General features: G+C 41.5%; 1 protein-coding gene across 2 annotated transcripts in view; it reads right to left on the bottom strand.

Moving 5' to 3' along the window:
• Positions 1-27061, bottom strand: part of LOC140486459 (bromodomain and WD repeat-containing protein 1-like) — a 212412-nt gene extending 185351 nt beyond the window's left edge. Inside the window, exons 1-7 of one of the 2 annotated variants that reach the window (XM_072585656.1) lie at positions 26414-27061; positions 26258-26316; positions 26102-26131; positions 25799-25858; positions 23904-24054; positions 10381-10479; positions 10123-10283 (exon numbers count right to left, since the gene is read on the bottom strand). In XM_072585656.1, the coding sequence (XP_072441757.1) occupies positions 10123-10283; positions 10381-10479; positions 23904-24054; positions 25799-25858; positions 26102-26131; positions 26258-26316; positions 26414-26462 (609 nt within the window). In that variant the 5' untranslated portion in view covers positions 26463-27061. Of the gene's footprint in view, positions 1-10122; positions 10284-10380; positions 10480-23903; positions 24055-25107; positions 25264-25798; positions 25859-26101; positions 26132-26257; positions 26317-26413 lie in introns of those variants that run through there. The other variant, XM_072585657.1, reaches the window with a different exon arrangement.
• Between the last annotated feature and the right edge of the window lie 413 nt (positions 27062-27474).

The raw sequence follows: 27474 nt of genomic DNA, 5'->3' as shown, positions 1-27474 counted from the left end.
TGCACTGAGAACAACCTAGCTCTCAATGTTAACAAAACCAAAGAACTCATCATTAACTTTCAGCGCGATGTTACTCATGCCCCCCCCCTACACATTAACAGCACAGAGGTGGAACAAGTTGAGTGTGTCAAGATCCTGGGAGTGGTCATCAACAAGCAGCTTTCTTGGACTCATCATGTGGATGCAGTGGTTACAATGGCCCAACAATGTCTCTTCTTCCTCAGGCAGCTGAGAAAATTTGGCATGTCTGGATGTATCACTAATCTATCATTCAAGATTGGAGACACTTAGAGTGGTGAATTCTGCTGGCAATTACAAAGGCCAATCTCCCATCTATAGAATCCATCTACTAGGCCTGCTGTCAAGGAAAGGCTGCCAGCATTCTCAAAGCCATCCCATCCTGGCAATGCTTTTCTACAATTTCTATTATTGGGGAGAAGGTACAGAAGCCTGAACACATGCACCAACCAGTTTCGAAACAGTTTCTACTCTACTGTTACTGGAATACTGAATGGACTCAAACTCTTAGCATTTGCCTGTATCTGTATTTTTGTTTTGCCGCTGCTTACTTATTATTTACTTATCTATGCTATTTAACTAGGTGATCTGTCTGTATTGCTTGGAAGGCAAAGCTTTCCACTCTGCCTCGGTACACATGACAATAAATTCAATTCAATTCAATTCAATTCAGATGTTCAGACATTCTTGTTATTAGATACTGGGAACATATCTTCTAAAATACTCTCCCAAACAACAATCAGCAGAGAAATCAGGCAGAGTTCAGATGTTAACTTAAGGATTCAGGAAATGCAGCTATTTAAAGCAAAAATGAGACAAGGTTCAGGCCAACCATTCAAATTTAAATATAAATTCCATCAACTAAATTATAGAATTAACTTAAAACAAATAGCATTCAGTTCCTTGTATCAATGCAAGTTCTCCATAGGAACGACTCAGTTGGCCCCACTCAAACAGTTTTCTTAAGAACTTGCGGTGCAGGGATACTGGGAAAAGGCAGGAGATGGTCATTAGGTAATAGAACCAGTGCAGATGTGAGGGGCAAAATGGTCTCCTTCTGCACAGTAATAATTCTGTGATTCTACGAATCAAACACACAAGTCGGTCATCTGGCTCTCAATCCAAACGTGATATTCTCATCACCCAAGTTTCATTAATTTGATGTGCATTTTGTCTGACAGATTCACAATTAGTAGACATCTTCTATATAGCTCTCAGTTATATAGACGCAGTTCTGGTTTTACATTTATTTCAACCTTTAGCCCCATTTTACTTTTGTCTCCATAAGAAATATCATGCTAATTTTAAGTTGATTGACAGTTCAACATTTGAGCAACTAATTTTTCTCATTTGCTAGAGAAATTGAAAATACATTTTAATTTCTTTATGTGTTTCACACTATAGTGTCTACATCAGTTTCTTTAAAATTCATTTATGGATGCAAGTATGAAATGGTTTTCCATCTCCCCAATTACTCTTAAGGTGGTGATCACGAGGCATATTCTTCAACCTCTGCACATATGGTGCAGGGACACCCACAGTGCTGTAAGGAAGATGCAGGGAATTTCAGAGTTTAAACCCAACAACTGTAAAAGGAAAGGCAAGAAAATTCAAATTCAGGGTAGCATGTTAAATGGAGGGGAAATTGTTCTGAGTGACAGATGTTGCAAATTTGGAAGGGGTTGTTGAAGGTGGCTTGGCGTGTTACAGTACTGAATCATGCACTAGCACTTGTGTAGTGTGAATGTTACCCATCACTTCATCACAAATTTAAATGTTGCTGGCATTGCTACACACAGCATAGAACATTTTGCTGTTTAAGGACGTGCAACTGGTCAAACATCATCTCTGGTTCTGATCTTATGAAGACGACAGATGAAGCAGGTGAAGATGGTTGAGGCTAGGATGCTACTGAGGAACGCTCACAGCAATGTCGAGGCTGAGATGATTGGCATTCAGTAGTCACAGCCATCAACGTTAGTGCTAGGTAACTATAACTCCAATCAGTGGAAAGAGTTTTACACGAATTCTAACGGACATGAATTTTGTTAAGAATTCTTGATGCTACAAATGGTCAAATGCTCCCTTAATGTCAAGCAAGTCACTAACTTTGCCTTTGGATTTCAGCTCTTTTATTCATGTTTGGAACAAGGGTGCACCTTAATGAGCACCACAGAGTAAATCCCTTTGGATAGAACGGTCAATGATACTTCCATTACTCTTCTGATTATTTTGCTTTTATTCACTCACGGAGTCTGAGCATTGCTGCATAAAGTATTCATTGCACATCCCTAAAAAGGGAGAGTAAGGTTGTGGTGAGCTGCCTTCTTGAATGCAGCAGTCCATGTGCTGTAGATGCATGCAGTGTCGTAAGGGAGGGATTCCCAGAATTCTGACGTAATGACAGCGATAAAAAAAAAATACAGCAATATAGTTCCAATTCAGGATGATGCATGGTTTGGAGGGGAACTTGCAGATGTTCTCAAGTATGTGCCATTCTTGTTTTTCTACATGGAAGTGGTCACAGGTTTGGAAGACATCACAGGAGCTTTGATAAGTTGTGTTTATCTCGTAGATGGTACACATTGGTGCCACTGTGTTGATGCTAGAGGGAGTGAATGCAAGACAATCGTGCAAGTTGCTTTGTCCTGGATGGTTTTGAGTTTCTTGAATGTTTTTGATGTGACACCTATCCAGATTGATGGGTCAGAAATTGGCCTAACTGGATTTGTCCAGTTTCTTGTGAAAATTAGATGTCTGGTATAAATTTACAGGATCCCAACAGCATGGAAGCAGGCCATTTGGCCCATCGAGTCCACAGATCCAAACCCCCCACCCTATCCCAATAATCCTGTATTTCCCATGGCTAATGCACCGAGACTGCACATTTTTTGACTAGATCAAAAGGCACATGACACCAGATGATAGTCCAACAAGTTTATTTGAAATCACAAGCTTTCATAGCGCTACCCCTTCATCAGGTGAATGAAGAGAGCACCCAGGCACGGAGTTTATCAGAGAGATCAAAAGATCACACAAATGGTGTGAGTGCAATGTCAACAGGTTGAATAATATATCTCTGCAGGTGATCAAGAATATCACACGGTGAGAAAAGTGTCAACAGCTGACTAACAAGTGAAGGGATGACCTATAATCCGATCAAATGAGGCAGAGAGATAATTATAAAAAATTCAAAATAAGGTGGAAACAAACCAAATGACTGAAATAACATGCTAGGTATGAGAGTTGCATGCTGAAGACCTAACCAAAGTAATCCAAAACTGTACAAACTAATTAAGGTAGAGAGAGATCATACATTATCAAGGTGATGACGTCAAAACACAATAGTAAGGAAGATTTTACAGAACAGTATGGTGGGGTCAGACGTAGTGCGACATGAACCCAAGATCACAGTTGAGGCTGTCTTCATAGGTATGGAACTTGGCTGTCAGTTTCTGCTCACCAAATCTGCATTGTCTCTCGAAGTACACCTTAGAGTATACTTAACCACATAGGAGATTTCTAATACTCCAAAGATACATAAAGTTATAAAAGACAGAGAGAGGTGATGGAAGACTACTTTTCGGATTGGCGATCAGTAACTAAATGGTATTCAGCAGGGAAGAGTGCTGAGATCTTTGTTCTTTCTAACATATATCAATGATCCGGAGGAAAACGCAGGTGGCCTGATTAGTAAGTTTGCGGATGACACCAAAATTGGCAGAGTTGCAGCGTGAGGATTGTCAAAAGGATAGTGGGATACAGATAGATTGCAGATTTGGGCAGAGAACTGACAGACGGAATTTAATCCTAACAAATGTGTGGTGATGCATTTTAGAAGATCAAATTCAGGTCCAAATTATACAATAAATAGTAGAACCCTTTGGAGCATTGACCTAGAGGGATCTGTGCGTACATGCCCACAGATCCTTGAAAGTGGCAACACAACTGGATAAGATGGTCAAGAAGCATTCAGCACACTTGCCTTCATTGGCTGGAGATCGAAAACAAGAGTTGGCAAATTATGTTAAAGTTGTACAAAACTTTAGTTCAGCCACATTTGGAATATTGAGGGCAGTTCTGGCCACTCCAACAGAAGGACAAGAATGCTTTGGAGAGGATACAAAGAAGGTTTACTAGGACGTTGCCTGGTCTGGAGGGTTTTAGTTATAAGCAAAGTTTGATAAACTCTGATTGCTTTCACTGGAAAGATGGTGCTGAGTGGCAGCCAAACAGACGTCTACAAAATTATGAGGGACATAGATAGGGTGGATAGTCAGAAGATTTTTCCCAGGGTGGAAACATCAACTACAAGAGGGCACAGGTTCAAGATGAGAGGGGGAACACTGAGGAAAGTAGTGCAACGAAAATTTCTCACACAGAGGGTGGGAGTGCCTGGAATGCACTACCAGTGGAAGCAGTGAAAGCAGGCATGTTAGCACTGTTTAAGGCACACCTTGATAGACACATGAATGGCAGTCAAACAGAAGTACAGAAACCATAGCAGATCTAAATAAGGATTATGAATTGGCACAGGCTTGGTGGTCCGAAGGGCCTGTTCTTGTGGTATATTGCATTAGATTCATTGCCCAAAATGAATTCACCATCTACAAGGCTATCATTAAATCATTTACTAATACCTAGTATTCAATCATTTGTCGATTTACTTTTATGAGAACTATACTTCACCTTTGACAATGCATTAATTTGAACAATTCCAAAAATGGTTTGGTTGTAAAGACTTCTCTGTCCAAATCTGTTAGCAATCTTACAGAAGTGATTGATGATTAACTGTAATTTGTAGGTCACATGTACAATATCGAGTGACAAAATGCAAAAATGGTAATTATTTGTATCGATCCCAAATGGTACTTCTGCAAGATTTTGGGTAGCAGAAAATGCCCATTTAAGACATACTCAAAGTTTATAAACTGGCTAAGGAGGAGACCAGAGTTTAAACTGGCATGGACAAAGTGATTGACTTACTAAGTCAGGTGGCCAATAGGATGTAATTATGTAAGGACTGTAAAAGGTCAGGTACATAAGCAGATGAAAAGACAACTGGGTAGTGCCAGTAACACTGATCTTTGCTCAATTCTTCCAATAACCCCAAAAGCAGTCAAATTCCAGATGTCACAGCCACCAGCAACTGTCTTCGAGCTATCAGTGCCACAACCTTCATATATTAATTAAAGGTGCCTCTGTAGTGGAGGGAAGGGCACCCAGGATGTCACAGCAAAGGCTAGTAAACAGTACAGATCATCGTGTGACAAACATAACCAAACCAACATAGATATCATTGTCTTGGTAATATATACACGCTGATGTTTCGGAAGCTTCTCGAATTCTGGATTTGTGGCCAAGTGATGGCAAGGATACATCCTAGTCAGAGAAGATGGAAAACTACTCAGCCTTTTCTCCTTCCTTCATGTGAGACCCAGGCAACACTAGTACAAAGGTGTGCATTGAGGGCACACACTTGGAAAACTCTCAACTTACTATTTTCAGGCAGATTACTGTTACTGCATATTGTTATTCAGCTTGGATAGAACAGCTTGTACAATTCATGTGGCAATTTCAGAATCAAATGAAAGATTACTGGCAGCATATTGCCAATGCTGATGAATGAGGGTATTACAACTTTGACATCTGACCTTCTGCTGCTGACAGTCAAACTGTTTATGTTTGTAACTCCATCCATTTATCTTTGGATGGTCCATTAACAATTAGTATAGCATCAGCGTGAACTCTCAAAACAGAACTTGTTATACATTGATCGTGGATCTCAGGACCTCACATATAGTATGTCTAGAGATACCCTCTGTCGATGGAACAACGCACATGACAGCAAAGATAATAATATACCAATTTGTGTTTGTGACAGATCACAAATTTGTTTGGTCTCACTGCAAATCTCAAAAGGCTCCATAATGAACCATCATTGCTAATCCTGCCCATCATGTTGTAATGGAAAGAGGAGATCACATTGAACAACTTCAACAGGCAGCCAGATTTCTTCACCCACACGGTCCAATGTTTGGTGAAATTGATGAAAGCAAGATATGGATATCATCTGTATTCACTGCATTTTTCTTGTAGCTGCCAAGCTATCAAAATTGCGCCAACTTTAACACTTCTAGTTGTGAAACTCTGTTGCATGTGAAGAGGAAGATGACACAGGGCAGGGTAACACTAGGCACACGGACACACAAGATGGTCGCTGAGCCATCACTTGGTCAACCTGACACATAAGATGACCACCGGACCACAATATGGAGAGAAACAGCAAAGCAGATACAGACACTGCCTGAGGCCACAGAATGCCAGCACAATGCACTTGCTTCGTTTAAGGTAGATGGGGGAGAGAAAATACACATTAGTAATGAACACTGCCTGCCGAAGTGTCTGGGTCCAGCCTGCACCTCTTATAAAAATGCTAAAAACTTGATACAGATTCAATATGAAATGTTAATGACCAGGGCTGCAGTAAATACCCTTCTCAGGAAGAGAGATTAGCACCCATTACTATAGCAAAGAATTTCCATGCAGGCATTGAAACTGACGTTGTTTACACTGGAACTGACAATGACCGCACGAAAATTAACAAAGGCTGCGCTGGGACTGACAAAGACTGTATCAAAGCCATCAATAATTCTGTAACGGTTACTATAAACAAAGACAATCTCATCACTGACCTACTGTATCACAAGACGTAGAAAACCTTCTCGACATGTGCTCCAGGTTGAGAAGACTCGCAGCTGACTTGTGCGCTGTCGGTGTCTCTCTCTCTCTCTCTCTCTCTCTCTCTCTCTCCCCGGACCTCCGGTATTTCCTTGTGCAATAAATTCTGTCACGAGACTGGTGATTTTCCCCACAACACATGCCATACTATTTCATATGTCATAAATATTTCTAGTCTTCAAATGAAGAAAGTGAGAAGCAGAACGGGAACTAGATATGTCCTCATTTTGTCACATGTGGATGTCGCTGGCTGGCCAACATTTATTTCCTGTCAGTTGTTGCCTTTCAAAAGGTGATGGTGAGCTGCCTTCTTGAACTGCTGCAGTATATCTGCAGTGGACTGACTCACAATGTCACTAGGGAAGGAATTCCAGGATTTTGACCCAGCGGCAGTGATGGAATGGCAATATATTTCAACTTGGAGGGGAACTTGAAGGTGGTATTCCCATTTAACTGCTATCCTTATCCTTCTAGATGGAAGTAGTCATGGGTTTGGAAGGTGCTGCCTGAGGATTTGAGAGTGAATTTCTGCAATCCATCTTGTCGATAGTACACACTGATGCTACTGGATGTTTGTGGATGTAGTACCAATCAAGTAGGCTGCTTTGTCCTGGATGGTGTCAAGCTTCTTGCTGTTGTTGGGGCTGCACTCATCTAGGCAAGCTGGGAGTATTCCTGACTTGTGCCTTGTAGATGTGGACAGGCTTTGAGGAGTAAGGAGGGGAGTTATTCACCGGTGTATTCTTAGCTTCAGACCTGCTCTGCAGCCACTCTGCTTACATGCTGAGCCCATTTGAGTTTCTGATCAATGATACTCCCCAGGATGTCGACATATAGGTATTTCAGTGATGGTAACACCATTAAATACCATGGGGTGGTGGTTAGATTGTCTCTTACTTGTGATGGCTATAGCCTGACAGTTATGTGGCTGTTACTTATCACTTGTCAGCCCAAGCCTGGATATTGTCCAGGTCTTATTGCATTTGAACACGGACTGCTTCAGTATCTGAGTCGTCCCGAGTGGTGGTGAATATTGCGCAATCATCGGCGAACATTTCACTTCTGACCTTATGGAGGGAAGGTCATTGATGAACCATCTGAAGGTTGTTGGGCTGAGGACACTATCCTGATGAACCCCTGCAGAAATGCCCTGGAGTTGAGATGACTGACCTCTAGCAGCTACAATCATCTTCCTCTATGTCAGGTATGACTCCAACCACCAGAGAGAGTTTGCCTCAGATATCCATAGATTTGCTCAGGCTCCTTCATACCACACTCTGCCAAATGCAGCCATGATGTCAAGGTCGATCACTCTCACCTCACCTCTCGAATTCAGCTCTTTTGTCCTTGTTTGAACCAAGACTGTAATGAGGTCAGGAGCTGAATAACCCTGGTGTAACACAAACTGGGCATCACTGAGCAGGTTATTGCAGAGCAGATGCTGCTTGATAGAACTATTGATGACACCTTCCATCACTTTACTGATGATCAAGAGCAAACTGATGGGGCGGTAATTGCCAGGTTGGATTTGTCCTGCTTTTTATGAACAGGACAAACTTGGACAATCTTCCACATTGTTGCTTCAATATCAGTGTTGCGACCGTACTAGAACAGCTTGGCTAGGGGTGCTGCAAGTTCTGCAGCACTAGTCTTCAGTACTACTGCCATAAGGCTGTCAGACCCCATAGCCTTTGCAGAATCTAGTGTCTCCAACCGCTTCTTGATATTACATGGAGTGAATCAAACTGGCAGAAGACTGCTATATGCAACGTTGGCAACCACTGGAGGAGAGTGGGGTGGACCATCCACTCGTCACTTCTAGCTGAAAATTGCTCGAAAGCTTCAGCCTTACCTTTTGCACTGATGTGCTGGGCTCTTCAATCACTGATGTTGGGGATATTTGTGCAGCCGCTTCCTCCAGTGAGTTGCTTAATTATCCACCACTATTCATGGCTGGATGTGGCAAGATCACAGGACTTAGATTTGATCTGTTATGGGATTGCTTAGCTCTACCACTTGCTGCTTATGCAGTTTGGCATGCAATTAGTCCTGTTTAGTGGCTTCACTCGGTTGACACCTCATGGCAGATATGCCTAGTGCTGTTCCTGGCATGCCCTCTTGCACGCTCCATGGTAATGGTTGAGTGTAAGATATGCCGGGCCACGAGGTTACAGATTGTGCCGGAGTACAATTCTGCTGTTCTTGATGGCCCACAGCACCTCATGGATGCCCACTATTGAGTTGCTAGGTCCGATCAAAGTCTGTCCCATTTACCACGGTGATAGCGCCAAACGACATGGAGGTTATTCTCAATGTGAAGGCAAGACTTTATCTCCACAAAGACTATGCAGTGGTCACTCTTACCGATATTGTCCTGGACAGGTGCATCTGTAGCTAACAGAATGGTAAGGATGAGGTCAAGTATGTTTTTCCCTCACAACCTGCCGCAGACCCAGTCTCGCAGTTATGCCCTTTAGGAGCCAACCAACTTGATCTGTATTATTGCTGCCAAGCCACTCTTGATGAACTTTGAAATCCCTCACCAGAGTACATTTTCTGCCCTCGCCACCCTCAGTGCTTCCTCTAAGTGTTGTTCAACATGGAGGAGTACAGATTCATCAGCTGATGGAGGATGGTAGGTGGTTATCAGCAGGAGGTTTCTTTGCCCATGTTTAACATGAAACCACAAGACTTCATGGGGTCCAGAGTCAGAGTCAATGTTGAGGACTCAAAGGGCAACTCCCTCAACTGTATACCACTGTGCTGCTACCTCTGCCAGGTCTGGCCTGCTGGTGGGACAAAATGTACCCAAGGACGGTGATGGTGGTGTCTGGGACATTGCCTGTAAGCTATGACTCAGAGTATGATAGTCAGTCTGTTGCTTGACTAGTCTGTGAGACAGCTCTCCCAGTTTTGGACTAGCACCCAGATGTTAGAAAAGAGGACCCTGCAGGGTCGATAGGGCTGCATCTGCCGTTGTCTTTTCTGATGCCTAGGACAATGCCTAGTGATCCGTCCAGTTTCATTGCTTTGAAGCTTTGTAGTGATTGGTACAACTGAGTGGTTTGTTAGGCTATTTCAGAGGGCAAATGAGAGTTAACCACATTGCTGTGGTTCTGGAGTCATGATGGCCAGACCAGGAGAGGATGGCATATTTCCTTTCCTGAAGGACATTAATGAACCAGATGGATTTTTCCAACAATCAATAATGATTGAATAGTCATCAGTAGATTCTTAAATCCATATTTTTTTTTAATGAATTCAAATTCCACTGTTTGAACCCAGGTCCTCAGAATATTAGCTGAGTTTCTGGATTAATAACCTAGCCACTAGGATATCGCCTACCTGAAAATCATTACTTACAGTAAATATCCTGTGCCCTGTACGATCAAAAGCAACACAATAAACTGACGACAGATGTCCAAGAATTCTGCGGTGCATCTTTATGTGCTGGTATGCACAGGTTGGAAAAATCGAGCCAAAATGTCCACTTCCTGTCAATTGTCTGCCACGGACAATCTCTACTGCAATAATAATTTTACCAATTTTTAATTATCTGAGATATTTCAGGCACAAGCATGCAGCATTATCACAGCAAAACTGCTCTGATCTCACACTTACCAACACTAGGTGAACTCCCATAGGTTATGGGCATTTCTGGTGGCCTTCCTCTATGAAGGGCCGCAAAAGCAGAGCCTCTCCATACTACCTGTTTACAATCTGAAATGAAACATGACTTCATTATTCATAAAACTATAATTTATATAACAGTACAAAGTCATTTACAAGTTTTGCATTCCTTTTGTTCAAAGTACATTTAAGTATTCAAATGAAAATAATTACTTTTAATATAGATTGCAAACATTGTTCTCAACTAATTGTTATACTGGTTAAAATAATCAAATCATGATATATGCTGCAAGAGGGCAAACAGGCCAAAACAAGAGTAAAACTTTGGATCTTGACTAGTTAATTGCAAACTGACAAGAACAATTAAATATAAATGCAGTTTACCTTCACTTTAACAAGGACCAGTCGACACAAGTTACCAAGTTATCACATATCAAAGATATGAAGTCATATAAAATTCAAGACTACCAAGCCAATACTAAACAAATAAGAATATACTTTTTCAATATTATAAACAATTAATATTCAGAAGTGTAATACAAAACAGTGGCACGAAATTTAACATAAAATTGTTTAAGCAGAAAAACCAGCCTAGAGGTTGTTTGCTAATGAGGGAAAGGAATAAAATTTAGAACATGGTATTTGAGGAGTAAAGGATGTATTTCAAGCAGAATTAATTATTCCAGGATAAGCGATCAATTGAAGGAGCTCAGTGGCTGAACAACAGAAAGCACGACATTACAGATTTTAAACAACATGGTGTCTACCTAAGATGATGGCAGCAAGGCAGGGAATGGAGAATAGCATACCAATTGCTCCCATCATAGTAACAGAAACAGGACATAGAATCATAGAATCCCTACATTGTGGAAACAGGCCTGGCAGGTCCACACTGACCCTCCCAAGAGTAACCCACCCAAACTCATTCCACTACCCTTTTACTCTACACTTACCCCTGACTAATGCACCTAACCTGCATATCTGTGAACACTATGGACAATTTGGCATGGCCAACTCACCTGACCTGCATAAATTTGGATTGTAGGAGGAAACCCATACAGACATAGGGAGAATGTGCAAATTCCACACAATCAGTTGCCTGAGGCTGTTATCAAACCCAGGTCTCTGGCGTTGTGAGGCAGCAGTGCTAACCACCAGGTCATCATGCCACCAATACATCACCTGCAATCACACTTTCCATATAGCGCTTTTTTTTGAGATGTTGATAACTTAAAAGGAGTTAAAATAGTGCGGAAAGGGACCATTGGCCCAACTGGTCATTGCTGGCTCTACTACCTAGTCCAGACCTCCTACCTTTTCCCCTATTCCTGCACACCATTACTATCTGAAAGAAAATTCAATGCCTTCTCAAATGCCTCAATTGAACTTGCTTCCACCATATTTCCAGGCAATGCATTTTATCATCTAACAACTCTGTCCAAGCAAGTTTTTCTCACATAACCATTGCTTTGCCTGCACATCATTTTAAACATATACCCTCTCATTCTTGTTTCTTTTACAAGGAGAAACAGCATTAACTGCCCATCCAATTTGTGATTTTGCAAACCTCTATCAGATCTCTTCTTATCTTTCTTCTCTCCAGAGAACAGCCCCAACTTCTTCAATCTATCTTCACAGACAAAGTTTCTCATACCTGGAACCATTAGTAAATCAAATCTGCACTCTCTCCAATGCATTTACATCTTTCCTATAATGTGGCAATTAGAACTGCATACAACATTCCAGGGGTCTAACAAGCTTTTTCCACAAGTTCAATATCACCTCCTTGCTCTTGCACACTCTACCCTTTTTAACTGAGCTGACAACACAATGCTTTATTTTGGGCTCTCGCCACTTGCCACCTTCCATGATCTGGACACATACCCCCAGATTCCTTTGCCCTGCACACCCTATAAAATTATTTTTACATTTTCCTTGTGCTGTCTGACCAAAGCATAACATCTCATACCTCTCTGCATTGAATTTCATATGCCATCATATCTGACCATTCCACCAACTTGTCAATTTCCTTGGAATTTCACAAAGTCATAGAGATGTACAGCATGGAAATAGACCCTTCGGTCCAACCCGTCCATGCCGACCAGATATCCCAACCGCCAGCACCCGGCCCACATCCCTCCAAAACCTTCCTATTCATATATCCATCCAAATGCCTCTTAAATGTTGCAATTGTACCAGCCTCCACGACTTCCTCTGGCAGCTCATTCCAAACACCCTCTGCGTGAAAAATTTGCCCCTTAGGTCTCTTTTATATCTTTCCCCTCTCACCCTAAACCTATGCCCTCTAGTTCTGGCATCAAGTGCCTTCTGGAAGTCCATGCATATCACATAAGTATTATCCTCACCAACCTATTCAGTTTCCTCCTTAAAAAAACAAACTCTTAACAAGTCAGCACGGCTTTGAGGGGCGTCAGGTCATGTCACACAAGCCTTCCTGAATTTTTTGAGGATGTGACAAAACACATCAATGAAGGGCAAGCAGTGGACATGGTGCACATGGATTTTATAAGGTTCCCCATGGTAGGGTCATTCAGAAAGTAAGAAGGCATAGGATACAGGGAAATTTGGCTGTCTGAATACAGAATTGACTGGCCCATAGAAGACAGGTGGTGGTAGTACATGGAAATTATTCAGCCTGGAGCTCAGTGACCAGTGGTGTTCTGCAGGGATCAGTTCTGCGATCTCTGCTCTGTGATTTTTATAAAGGACTTGGATAAGGAAATGGAAGGGAGGGTTAGTAAGTTTCCTGTTGTCACATAGGTTGGAGGAGTTGTGCAAAGTGTGGATCGCTGTTGTAGGTTCAACGGGACATTGACATGATGCAGAAGTGGGTTGAGAAGTGGCAGATGGAGTTCAACCTGGAAAAGTGTGAAGTGATTCATTTTGCAAGGTCGAATTTGAATGCAGATTACAGGGTTACCGGCAGAATTTGTGGCAGTGTGGGGGAACACAGGGATCTTGGGATCCATGTCCATAGATCCCTCAAGTTGCCACCAAATTGATAGGGTTGTCAAGGAGGCATATGGTGTGTTGGCTTTCATTAGCAGGGGATTGAGTTTAAGAGCTGGGAGGCTATGCTGCAGCTCTCTAGAGCCCTGGTTAGACCACACTTGGAATACTGTGTTCTGTTCTGGTCATATTATAGGAAGGATATGGAAACTTTGGATAGAAATCAGAGATTTACCAAGATGCTGCATGGGCTAGAGGGCAAGTCTTATGAAGAAACAGTGAGGGAGTTTGGGCATTTCTCAATGGAGCAAAGGAGGATGAGAGGTGACTTCATAGAGGTATACAAGATGTTGAGAGGCATTGATAGATTGGATAGACAGAGACATTTTTCCAGGGCGGAAGGGGTATAATTTTAAGGTGATTGGAGGAAGGTTTAGGGAAGATGTCAGAGGTAGATTCGTTAGTGTGGTGGGTGCCTGGAATGCACTATTAGCAGTGGTAGTAGAATCAGATACATTAGGGACATTTAAGTGACTCTCTTGCATAGGCACATGGATGATAGTAAAATGAAGGGTAAGTTAGTTTGATCGTAACGTAGGATAAAAGGTCAGCACAACATCGAGGGACAAAGAGCCTTTGCTGTGCTGTTCTATGCTCTAAGTCAGTCAGACACAATTTATTCTTTAGAAATCCATGCCAATTCTTCCTAATCAACTTTTTCAAAGCAACTACTTAGTCTGTTAGGAATAATTGCTTCCAAAGAATCCCACTACCAAAGTTAAACTAATTAACTAATGTAGTTCCTGAACAGCTAACGCTCCCCAGTTCAAGGGAAATAGGGACAATTCAGGAAACCTCGGATCATCAAATCGCACATCGGTAGCTGGGAAGCTATTGGAGAGAATTCTTGGAGGTATGATTTACACTTATTTGGAAAAGCATAGCCTAATTAGGGACAGCCAGCATGGCTTTGTGCAGGGGAGATCATGTCTCACTAACCTAATTGAATTTTCTTTGAGGTGACAAAGGTGTTTGACGAGGCTCAAGGAATAAATTTGCCTCCATTGATTTTAGTAAGGCTTTCACCAAGGTCCCTCACGGTCAGCTCATCCAGAAGATTGAGATGCACAGGATCCACCGTGACTTGGCAGCACGGATTCAGAATTGGCTTGCCCATAGAAGGCAGAGGGTAGTGGTGGAAGGGTGTTTTTCAGGCTGGAGGCCCATGACTAGTGGTGTTCCACAGGGATCCAACTGGGACCTCTGCTGTTTGTGACTATATATAAATGACTTGGATGAAAATGTAGAGGGGTGGGTTAGTACATTTGCAGATGATATAAAGACCAGTAGAGTTGTGGATAGTGGAGAAGGTTGGCAAAGAATACAGTGGGATTAACATCAGTTGCAGATATGGGAGGAGAAATGGCAGATGGAGATTTATCTGGGCAAGTGTGAGGTGCTGCACTTTGGGAGATCAAATGTTAAGGAAAAGTATACAGTTAATGGCAGAACCCTGAACAGTATTGATGTGCAGGGTTCTTAGGGTTCAAGTCCATAGCTCCCTGAAAGAGGACACACATGTAGTTCAGATGGTAAGGTGCATGGCATGTTTGCCTTTATTCGTCAGGGAATTGAGTACAAGAGTCAGGATGTCATATTGTAAATTTATAAAGCTTTGGTTATGCCACACTTAGAGTATTGTTTCCAATGATGGTCACATTACAGAAAGGATGCGGTGGCTTTGAAGAGGGCAAAGAAGAGGTTGACCAGGATTCTGCCTGATTTAAAGGGTATGAGCTATAAGGCAAGGCCAACTCATGAATCGTTTCATAGAACATCTCTGGGACACCCGTACCAACCACCCCTACCGCCCCGTGGTCGAACACTTCAACTCCTCCTCCCACTCCGCCATGGGCATGCAGGTCCTGGGCCGCCTCCATTGCCAAACCCTCACCACTTGGCACCTGGAGGAAGAACATCTCATCTTCTGCCTTGGGACCCTGCAACCATACGGGATCAATGTGGATTTTCCCAGTTTCCTCATCTCCCCTCCCCTGACATTATCCCAGTCCCAAGTCTCCAACTTGGCACCACCCTGACCTGTCCATCACCTTTACCATCTATCCACTCCACCTTCCTCTCTGACCTATTACCACCTTTTCCATCTTCACCTATCACCTTCTGAACTACCTTCCCCACCCCCCACAAGCCCACCCCCCCCATCCCATTTATCTCTCAGCTCCTTCAGGCCACAAGCCTCATTCCTGATTCTCCTGCTCCTCGGATGCTGTCTGACCTCCTGTGCTTTTCCAGGATCTCACACCACTCTGAACTCCAGCATCTGTAGTCCTCACTTTCTCCTAAACACTCTCGTCCAATCAACTTTTGAAAGTTCTTGTCTCATACCATTAAATTTGCCTTACTCCAATTAAGAGCTTTAATTTTTATGGAAGACTTATCATTCTTCATAACAATTTTGAAACTAATAGCATTACGATTAGATTAGATTCCGTACAGTGCGGAAACAGGCCCTTCTATGGTTACAGCAATGTAACATCAAAGTATCCCCCTCCCCCGGGCATCCTTACCTGTCTTTTCTATAGAATCTAAAATCCAGAACATGGAGCTGCCAGTCTTGTCCATTTCTCAGCCAAGTTTCTGTAATAGCTATGACATCCCAACCCTATGTTCTTAATCATACCTGGAGTTCATCAGTTTTTTTTTAACTTTTAAGACCCCTTGTATTGACATAAATGTAATATAGTTCTTCAAAGTTACTATATATTCTGACTTTTAAACTCAAATTGACAAGTATTTCTTATTTTAATTTTGGTCATTAACAAGCAATAAGTGATCTTTAACATTTAGAACATCATGTTTCTGCTGTTTCAAGCTTTGTTTTAGGGCATATTCTTTTGGGTGATTTATCCCAGTGCATGAAATTCTGTGACATGTACACTTGACAAAAACTAATCACCAACAAAATGATCTAAATAATGACTGCATCGGGAGGGACGGATACAATAAATGATGTGTGGAAGTGCAGGTGAAACTTTGATGGATGTGAAAGGCTCCTCTGGGGCCTTGGACAGAGGTGGGGGGGGTGGGGAGGGTGGGGGCGCAGGTTTTGCAACTCCTGCAGTGGCAGAGGAAGGTGCCTGGAGTGGGGGGGGTGGGGGGGGGCGTGGACCTGACCAGCTCGTCACGGAGGGAACGGTCTTTGCGGAAAGCGGATAGGAGTGGGGAGGGAAATATGTCTCTGGTGCTGCGGTCCATTTGTAGGTGGCAGAAATATCGGCGGATGATGCGATGTGTGCAGAGTTTGGTGAGGTGGAAGGTCCTTGTTGCAATTGGAGGAGTGGGGTTCAAGGACCAGGGGGATTCAGTCCTTGTTGCAATTGGAAGAGTGGGGTTCGAGGGCGGAGGTGCGGGACATGGATGAGATGCATTGGAGGGCAACTTCAACCATGTGGAAGGGGAAACTTTGGTCTAAAGAAGGAGCCCATCTGTTAGGTTTTGTGGTGGAACTGGCCTCTCTTGGGAGCAGATGCGGTGGAGGCAGAGGATTTGGGAATACGGGATTTTTGCAGGAGGTAGGGTGGGAGGTGTAATCCAGGTAGGAGTCGGTGGGTTTGTAAAGAAAAATGTCTGTGTTGAGTCAGATTCGTGGATTCTGGATTAGTGGTGCTGGAAGAGCACAACAGTTCAGGCAGCATCCAAGTAGCTTCGAAATCGACGTTTCAGGCAAAAGCCCTTCATCAGGAAGCTCTCAGATTCGTGGATGGCAGTAGACAGGTCTAGGAATGGGAGGGAGGTGTCAGAAATGGTCCAGGTAAATTTAAGTTCGGGGTGGAATGTGTTGGTGAAGTTGATGCACTGTTCGACTTCCTCGTGGAAGCACGAGGTGGCGCCAATGCAATCATCAGGGTAGCGGAGGAAAGGGTGGGGGCTGGTGCCGGCGTGACTCTGGAAGACAAACTATTCTACATAGCTGACAGAGACAGGCATAGCTGGGCCCCACGCAGATGCTCTTGGCTACCCCTTTCGTCTAGAGGAAGTGGGAGGATTGGAAGGAGAAATTGTTGAGAGTGAGGACCATTCAGCCGAACTATTGAGTGTCAGTGGAAGGGTTCTGATAGGAACATCAGGAGAGGAAAAAACGGAGGGCTTGGAGGCTCGGTCCTTGGTGCTTTGGGAAGTGAGGGAAGGTGGAGGTGCGGGAATTGGAGGTGATGCGCTGGAGGGCATCAGCAGCCGTTTGGGAACGGAAATTGAACTCTTGGAAAACAGAGGCCATCTGGGATTTTCTACGGTGGAATCAGTCATTCTGGGAACAGATGCGTTGGAGGCAGAGGAATTGGGAATAAGGGATGGCATTTACACAGGAAGTAGGGTGAGAAGAGGAGTAATCTAGGCAGCTGTGGGAGCCATGGGCTTGTAGTAGATGTCCGTGGTTAATCGATGTTAGTGAAATTGATGAACTGTTCAACCTCCTCGTGGGAGCATGAGTTAGTGCCGATACAGTCATACAGTCATACAGTGGACGAGTGTGTTTGCAGGTAAAAGGACGTTTGATAAGTGGGAGGCATTCAAGAGTGTAAGGATGAGAGTTCAAAGGTACTATGTTCCTGTCAGAGTGAAGGGTGTGAGTAGTAAGATTAACTAACAATGGATGAATAAAGATATTGAAGTTCTAGTTGAGAATAAAAGAGAATCTTATTTTAGAAATAGACAACTTGGTTCAAATGAATCTGTTAATTCAATATAAAGAATATAGTGGCATTCTTAAATCAGGAAGGCAAAGAGGGAACGTGAGATAGCATTGGCAGATAAAATTAAGGATAACCCAAACAGATTCTACAAATACATTATGAGCAAGAGGGTAACTAGAGAGAGGTTACAGCCTCTTAAAAATCAAGGAGGTCATCTTTGTGTTGAGCCTGAGATGGGAGGGACACAATGAATACTTTGCATTAGTTTTTACTGCAGAGAAAGAAATGGAGCCTAGAGAATGCAGAGAAGTAAACTTTGATGTTTAAAACAGTTCACATTACAGAAGAGGAAGGTCAGGAGGTCTCAGAGAATATAAAAGGTGGATAAGACCTCCTGGACTTGATCTAATCTAAGCCAGAACGGTGTGTGAACAAAGAAAGAAAATTGTGAAATCCTGCAGAAATATTTGCATCACCTATAACTAGGGTGAGGTGTCTGATGATTGGCTAACGTTGTACCTTTGTTTAAGAAAGGTTGTAAGGATAAACTATGGAAGTTTCTTCCTTGACAGTCTGACTTCAGTTGTGCGTAAATTATTGGAGGTGATCATAAAAAGTAGAATTTATAGTCATTAGAGGGGCAAAAATTGATTAGGGACTGTCAGCATGGTTTTATGCAAGGAAAATCACATCTCACAAACTTGATTGGGTTTTTGAGGAAGTTACCAAAAAATTTTGATGGCAGACCAATAGACATTGTTTGTTTAGATTTTAGTAAAGGCTTTTACATGATAGGACATGGGATTCAGGATGAGCTTGTCAATTGGATACCTAATTGGCTTCACGGCAGAAGACAGCAAGTGATGGTAGAAGGTTGTTTTTCAGACTGGAGGCCTGTGACTAACAGTGTTCCACAGGGATCAGTTCTGGGTCTTCTTTTGTTTGTCATTTGGATGAGAACACAGAAGTCGTGGTTAGTAAGTTTACGGACTGCATCAAAATTGGTGACATAGTTGACAGTGAAGAAAGTTTTCTAAGATTACAAAGGGATCTTGATCAAAGGGGTGAATGATCTGAAAAATGGCAGATGGAATTCCATCTTTATAAATGCAAGGTATCGTATTTTGGTACATCAAACAAGGATAGGGCCTTGCACAGTGTTGAAGAACAGAGGGCCCGAGGGGTGCAGGTACATAATTCTTTGAAGTTTACGTCACGTATAGATAGATTGGCTAAAAAAAGTTTTGTAGTCTTGCCTTCATTGCTCAATCCTTTGAGCATAGGCATTGGGATGTTATGTTAATACTGTACAGGACATTGGTGAGGTCTCTTCTGAAATACTGTGTCCAGTTCTGGTCATCCAGTTGTAGAAAAGATATCATTAAGCTGGAGAGAGTTCAGAAGAGATTTACCAGAATGTTGCCACGTATGGAATTTTTTTTATGGGTTACTTACAGTGTGGAAACAGGCCCTTCGGCCCAACAAGTCCACACCGACCCGCCGAAGCGCAACCCACCCATTCCCCTACATTTACCCTTTTTACCTAACACTACGTGCAATTTAGCATGGCCAATTCACCTGACCTGCACATCTTTGGACTGTGGGAGGAAACCGAAGCACCCGGAGGAAACCCACGCAGACACGGGGAGAATGTGCAAACTCCACACAGTCAGTCGCCTGAGTTGGGAATTGAACCCAGGTCTCTGGCGCTGTGAGGCAGTAGTGCTAACCACTGTGCCACCGTGCCGCCCTTAATGTTTGAGTTATAAGGCTGGATAGGCTGGGACATTGTTCACCTGGAGCATAGGAGGTTCAGAGATGAACTGATTGAAGTTTATGAAATAACAAGAGGTATAGATAGAGTTAATGGTAATTATCTTTTCCCTAAAATGGGGAATTTCGAGACCAGAAGGCACATTTTTAAGGTGAGAAGAGAGATTTTAAAAAGACATGAGAGGCTAATTTTTTTGTTTACACAGAGAGTGATTCACTTTGGAATGAACTTCTTGAGAAAGTAGTGGATGTGGGTACAATTACAACCTTTAAAATACATTTGGATAAGTACATTAATAGGAATGGTTTGGATGGATATGGGTCAGGAATAGGCAAGTGGGATTGGTTTAGTTTGGGATTATGATCATCATGGACTGGCTGGACCAAAGGGCCTGTTTCCTTGCTGTATGACTGTGACATACCTAACAGCAACAAGCAAGCAAACAAAACAATTTAGTATTTTGGTAAAAACGACACAACAGAAAAGAAAATACATCATTTAGAAGTTACAAAAGGTTGGTATGAGAGAAATGAAATTTTAAACCACATTGCATGTGCATGCAAATAATTGTGCATTGTTAATCTCTAAGAACAAGATGCAGCTATAAGTATTGTATGCCTCTTTTAATTTTGATGAGTGGAACACTATATTAAGCAGCTAAACACCTGAGCCAGGAGTAAAGTCAACTGCAAAAGCAGTCCCATTTGTGAAGGAAGAGTCCCAGAAAACCTAAGCCTACTTTATTTTGGTTCAAATGTACAATTTAAAAATACACTCATTATAAGAACCAAAGAATAGAGAAGGTCTGTTCATTTTTGATCATCCAATGAAGGAATATAATTGATATTTTTGATAGCATAACAAGAGTTTGAGAGTTTCCAACCCTTCTCAGAAACAATGACTTATAAAGTGCATCATCTGTTTCAGACGTTGAGTACATAACTTAGTATGGCACTGGACAAACCATTTAAGTGTCAGATTGCAACCATAGCTTACCCTAGTCTATTTTGCTGGGAAAATAGCATAGTACAAAATAGGCCATTTGATCTCTTATAAACGTGCAGCCTCTTTGAAAGAGCTGCACAATTAATCTCGCTCTCCTGCTCTTTCCCATAGTACTACAATTTATTTTCACAAGTACTTAGTTGATTAAGCTTTGATATTGAATTAGTTTCCACCAATCTCAAACACAAAATTAAACCAACCCAGACCAAACAACTCAGGCTCCTTTAACATTAGTTTAATATTCTGTTCTTGATATACTATCCATTCCATGAATAGCACCACTCATTTGTTTTTTATTCTCAACACTAACACTGGCCATCACCTTAACGCAGGATTCTACATACATGTCCAGGTAGGTTTTAAACCAACAGATTGTTTGTGAAGAGTGACAGGCCATAAACAACACTGGGAATGAAGCAGTAGTAGCTTCCTCGACATAGGAGAGACTGATCCTTGCCATAATTGGTGTTAAAGTTACCATAGAACTTTGAGCCACACCAACCTCTCAGAATTAAGAAAACCAAACAAACAAAATGAACCCCAACAGTTCCAAGGCAGCTGCAAAGACCCCAGGAAGCAATTACTCAACTACGTGTACCAGTAGCAGCGTTGCAGCAATATTCCAAGGGGCCTCCACACACGAAAAGCAACTATCCAAAGTGGCCCCATGCTACACCAGCAACAGAGGGCCCCCAGACAGCAACTAAAGCAGTAACAGTTGAAGGGGACCCAGGCAGCACACAGCAATTCCCATTCAGACCCAGGTAACACCGCCAACCTTAACTCCAGGATGCAACACAGGTCCCTGTTTCCAAGTTTCAGCCTTCAGGCACATCTCCATGCTCTTCCCTCTCTTCAGTCTCCACTCTGGGCTCTCGCCTCAGGCAATAGACACCATTTTCCAATCTCCAAGCAGTAGCAGCCAACTCCACTTCCTCCACAGCAATGTATGGTCTAAACTCTCAAGCCTTCTGGGTCTAAATACTGGGACACTACACTGTGCCACAACCCTTTATTTACATTCAAAATACTTTGCAGTTTACACATTGTACACACCTCTGGAGCAGGTTGGACTTGAACCTGTGTCTCCTGGTTCAGAGATAAGGACACTATCAGTGTGCCACAAGAACATTTATTTGTTCTCAACAAAACCTTTCAATATTTTCAACACCTGCATCAAATCTTCCCTTAACCTCTTCAGTCTCACCACAATTTAAATCTTGCATAATCAATCATTTTGGAAATCTTCTTTACACCCCCTCAACAACCTTGACATCTTTTGTAGCATGATGTCCAGAATTTTCCACAATCTTCCAACTGAGGCATAACCACTGATTTATAAGTGATATGGCAAGTCTCTATGAAGCCAAAGAGTCCTTATGTGGTTACATTTACAAATTCTCCAGATTTTATTCTCCCTTGTAATACTACACTATTGATTTGATAATGCCTTTGCTCATGCTTCCTACAGAAACTAATCATTTCAGTGTCTTCAATTTAATATGCCTGTTTCAGCACTGCCAATAATTTCCTGACACATCAAGAATGGCATATTTCATATTATCTTCAAACTTTGAAATTATGTCCTGGTTGCTAATATATTTTAAAAATAGTAGTGGTCTCAATACCAACCCGAGGAACCGATGTACTACAAATGATATTTATATAGCATATTAATGAATAAAATACCCCAAGGTGCTTTGCAGACGCATGATGAGACCCCTGTGGAAGACATAACTAAACACTTCCCTCCAGGGTTAAAATCATTATTCTCTAACCTCGTTTTAATCCTTAGACAATTTGAAGCATAGATAAAAAAAAAGAGAAAGCCACAAAACAGAAGTCTACTGCTTAAAATTTTTTCCACCTTTAGTTACTAAATCACAATATGCATCAAGTTAGCAGCTCAGATTATTATTTTGTCTGGCATATTAAAAATGTAACTATTCAGCACCAATCAAATGGAACTGGGCAGAGCCAAAGCTATCCAGCACAATGTGTCAAGTGCCCTCTTACCCAAGTGAAAAGGGACTCCAAACATTTGTATACAGTAAAAGACCTGTGCAATTAAGTTTTATGAAATGGACGGGTTGGACCGAAAGGTCTGTTTTCATTCTGTACATTTCTATGACTATGACTCTATAATGGTTAAACCACCAGCAGTTCAAATCAGTTTTTCATTAAGAAACATACTGACACCTGGTTACTGTGTACTTAACCCTTGTTCAGTCCTCAAACAGCCAAGCATCTAGGCTGTGCATTGTACTCAAGGTAATAAAACTTGCCCCACTAAAACATGGATTCTGACAGAAAAATGTTCCATTAATATTATTCAACAACTTTTATAGAACTCCATAATGTCTTTAACAAAGCAAAAGAACTCATTGGCTTTACAGAATAATTATGAAACTAAAGTTTGCCACCGAATCACAAAAGCTTGGTCCAAACAAGCATTTAAAGGGGATTTAGACATTTCCATGGCACAGAAATGAGGCAGTTTAAGTTACTACTGCCAAAGGTGGAACAATTAAAACTGGTGATGCACAACAGGCAAAAATTGGAAGACGACATATCTTGGAGGGTTATAGGGTTGGAACTGTTTACAGAGAAACAAGCTGAGGGATTGAAAATCAATGTTTTTTTTAAGATCTTGTAACAACTGGATGCAAAGTTTATTACTTTATGAAGAACCACATCCCGTGTTTCTATGCCAATTCTTCTATCCAACAATTGTTGTTCAAAATATCTGTATGGTGTCACCTTTAAATGTCCTGCCAAATAGACTGCTAAAATTCTCAAAATGGCAACTATTTGGGCATTGCACAAAATCCATGAACATGATACTGGAAAGAGCATGTGATATTTTAACAGCCAAACATAAAGCCATACACAATAATTCCCATCTCTTACAGACTTGCTAAGTAGTACAATGCTATCAAAATGACAATGAATGGCTGCAGCTAACCAGCTAATTAACTAAACAACATTCATACTTCATGGCAATAATATCCAAAAGTAATATTCTGTATATGGAAGTTAACCAGATTATATACCTTTTGCAGTTCGAAGTAGGGACTGTCTGCCTGCACCAAGTAGGGACTGTACTCCAGATACACTTGAAGGAAGCTCCTTATCCAGCAACATGCCAATTCGCTGGCATATCCGTAAGAGATAATCAGGGGGCACATGCTGATTTGATGAAACCTGGAACAGCACAAAATAAACATTCACAATTAAGTTAAACAAAAAGAGGATGCAACGCATTGGAGTAGTCAATCAAAATTGTACATTTAGCCTTATCTGTCCTTCAGAATCTAACTTTCTATTTCAGAAGAATTATGTGCAGTGTAGTGGGCCCAAAGTCAGATAAATGACAAAGAAGAGACAGCAAAAGATATACCACAAACATGCTGAGTCTAACTTTAGTGTCTTGATTAGCACAATATTTAAGTAACTGGCGATATATGAATGAATGCAGATGGTGAAGGAAAGAGAGGACAACTAGATAAAATCTAACCTTGTTTCAACTTTTCTCACCTTTAGAATAGGTAATAAACATGTTAAGTCCAAAATCTGAATACCAATTTCAACAAGGTTGCTAATAATTTTAAAATACAGCATTTTGCACATTAACCAGAAGCAAGAGCATCTTAGATGTTCAGCATGCAATGTGTTGATTATTGAAGAATCTTATAACAATCACAAAAATGTCCCAATGCACTTTGTAAAAGTATTATAAAATAAAGATCACACCAAACTACGCATGATTTCAGTGCAAATGATGACAATCATGATAATAACACCTAGGGACTTGTGCCAGTTTCAAGATGGGGTAGCAGAGTTTTGGACAGCACAAATTTTACAGCATAAAACGTAAGGCAATGACCAAAGGATCACTGCAGTAGTCAAATCTCTGGGTAACAAAAACAACTATTTGTTTCAACAGCAGAATACTGTCAATTTGAAATTGGGGTGATATTCTTGCTTTGCAAGAATCTAAGCACACCGTGACTAACATGATTCTTAATATTGTGCTAACATGTCCCATTTCATTTTCACAACTTCTTCTAATCAACCTGCTGAGATGTGGAAAGAAGTCAGAGTCCAGTGATTCAAGGTCCTGAAAAAGGATCACTGGACCAGAAATGTTAACTGATTTTTCATATATGCTGCAAGACCAGCTAAACTTTTCCAGCAATTTCTATTTTTATTTCTGATTTACAGTATCCTTTCAATTTTTATTTTGTTATTACAAACCTCTGGAACAAGTTGGACTTGACCTCGGGTCTATAGGTAGGGGCACTATTACTACACAAGTGCCATTTCATTTTCAAAACTGCTCCCATTTGAAAAACACAATGATACGAAGACCCATCTGACAAAGCAAGCTGACGAGTCAGAAGGGTGCGCTTCGTTACAAACGCCATTCCCCTCTCCAAAGTTGATTGATTGGCTTGTTGTGAATTTCCAGCTTTGACATTTTTGTTTAACACTTTGAATTTCCGGCATAATCAAACCTATCTGACAGCATTTCTCTCCCAAAAAAGGAGCCAAATGACGCTCGGTGCATGCGCAACTTTAGAGGGCAGGGTTCTTTTCCTCTGAACCAATCCGCGATGATTTCACTAAAGCTGGGCTTCTCTCTCCCTCTTGCCGATGAAAGCGGAATTGTGATTTGAGCAGCAGCCTAATTATGCAAAGTAGTTGCATGGGGCTGCCTCCGAAAGCCGCGCCCCCTTCGAGAGAAAACGCAATTTATCATTTTTAACACCTTTTACCCCAAAAATAACCATCAAAATAAAAAAAATTCGGGAAACGCAGAAGTTACACAATCTATTCCTACTTATCAATTTTTTTAAAAAAGTATCACCATATAAAATTCTGGATTAAAACTTTTCTTCCAGCTTAACAATTATCTCATTAATTTTTTTATTATAAAATTACTTACAAAGTTTTCATAGCTTCTGTGATGTTCATTGCCCTCCCAGTCTAGACGCTTCGGGAGCAGCTGAAAGAAAAAAAAGGGAGGTGAGAACGGGGCAGGAAATATTACTAAAAGGGGTAAAATGCGTTAAGTCTTTAAATTTCTAGCTCAGGTGAGTTTTTTTTATTAATGCGGAGAGGGGGGAGAAAAAAAGAACCGTCAAATCAGATAGCATTAGAGTGACATAAGAGGCCGAACAGGAGCAGCAAACGGAGTAAAGGACAGAGAGGACGAGTTGAGCGGTCGCTGGCGTCTGCCTATACGTACCTCTTTCTCCTCAAGCTCGTTCACAAGTATCTGTCAGACAAGGAAGGAAAAAAAACAAGTTTAATCTCCGACATAATCACCGAAGACCGTTTGTGTTTTACTAAAGCAACTTTTTTTTATTATTATTGTTGTTGTTGTTTCGAATACTCCACTCACCTCCGCGGACTTTTGGCACGGACCGGCCGAGAGAAAGCGAGCGATTAGGAAGTAGAGTTCTGAGGGGAACGAAAAAGAATACAAACCTCGTTTTTAACGTTGCTTTTTTGTTTGTAGAATAAAACAATTTAGGTCGCCTTTTCCTGTTGTCCTTACCTGATTCTAATGGAGAGACTTTAGGAGAGGTAGCGGTTGTCTCGGCCATTTTTTTCCTTAATTTTGTTTAATTATATGCTTGGATTTCAATGATGGATTTTTTAATATATTATGTTCTTGTTTGTAATTTATATATGTATATTTTCTTTAGAATTTTTTTGTGTGTGTGCTTTTGTTTTTGAAAAAGAATGTTGTCCCCGCCGCTGTTTGTCTGAGCCCCGGGCCCGGCCGCCTCCGGTCTCTTTAATCAAGATTTTCGGTCGCCATTGAGTGAGTGCTAAGGCCGACCTCGAATCAAATGTACACATGCGCGGAAGGAAAAGAGTTCCAGCTTGTGGGTAGAAAGTGGGGGAGGGGGGATTGCTGGCAAGTTGATTAAGTTTAAGTAATTCCAAGTTATTTCACCTTTTGGACAAGGTGCTAGTTATAGAGAAAAGAATAGAAAAAGTGAAAGACGTGTGTTCATTCAGAGATAGTTTGACTTCTCTCCTTCACCCTTCCTACCGCGCAGACAGGTACAGCGTGTGATGGGTTGACTATAAAATGGAGTCGTGTTTATATTGATCCGCCCAAGATGGCGTCAATGGGTTAGTGGTTGTTTAAGGAATCGTTTTTAAACAAAACCGTTCGATTTTTGCTCTGCTTTCTATGTACTTTTTAAAAAAAGACTTTAAATGGATAACCAAGTGGCTAGTATTAAAATATTTTATATCCGGGACGCTGTCTTTATCGTGTGATTGTTTCTGATTGGACTTCCTAGCAACCTTTCAGACAACTGGAATGTTTCTAAATGTCTTCGTTTAGTGTTAGCTTCACAATGAAATACCTTAAAATGGGAAAAACACATGTGATTTTATATCCTGCGTAACACTTCCCGATTTCATATAATGTATGTATAGTTCGTAATCTTTTATTAATGATCAACATTGCATGCTCCTTTTGTTATTTTCCAGTGCTTTCGCCCTGCGAACAACTTTAGTAATCCTCGCGTACTTTTAACATTTCAACAATTAACCCTCGGGAAAAGACACCTGTCATTCACCTTATCTAAACTCCTCAAG

The sequence above is a fragment of the Chiloscyllium punctatum genome, chromosome 15 (assembly GCF_047496795.1).
Source record: "Chiloscyllium punctatum isolate Juve2018m chromosome 15, sChiPun1.3, whole genome shotgun sequence".
Lineage (NCBI taxonomy): Eukaryota > Metazoa > Chordata > Chondrichthyes > Orectolobiformes > Hemiscylliidae > Chiloscyllium > Chiloscyllium punctatum.
The sequence above is the reverse complement of the archived record's forward strand: the minus strand, read 5'-3'. Positions and strand labels throughout refer to the sequence as shown.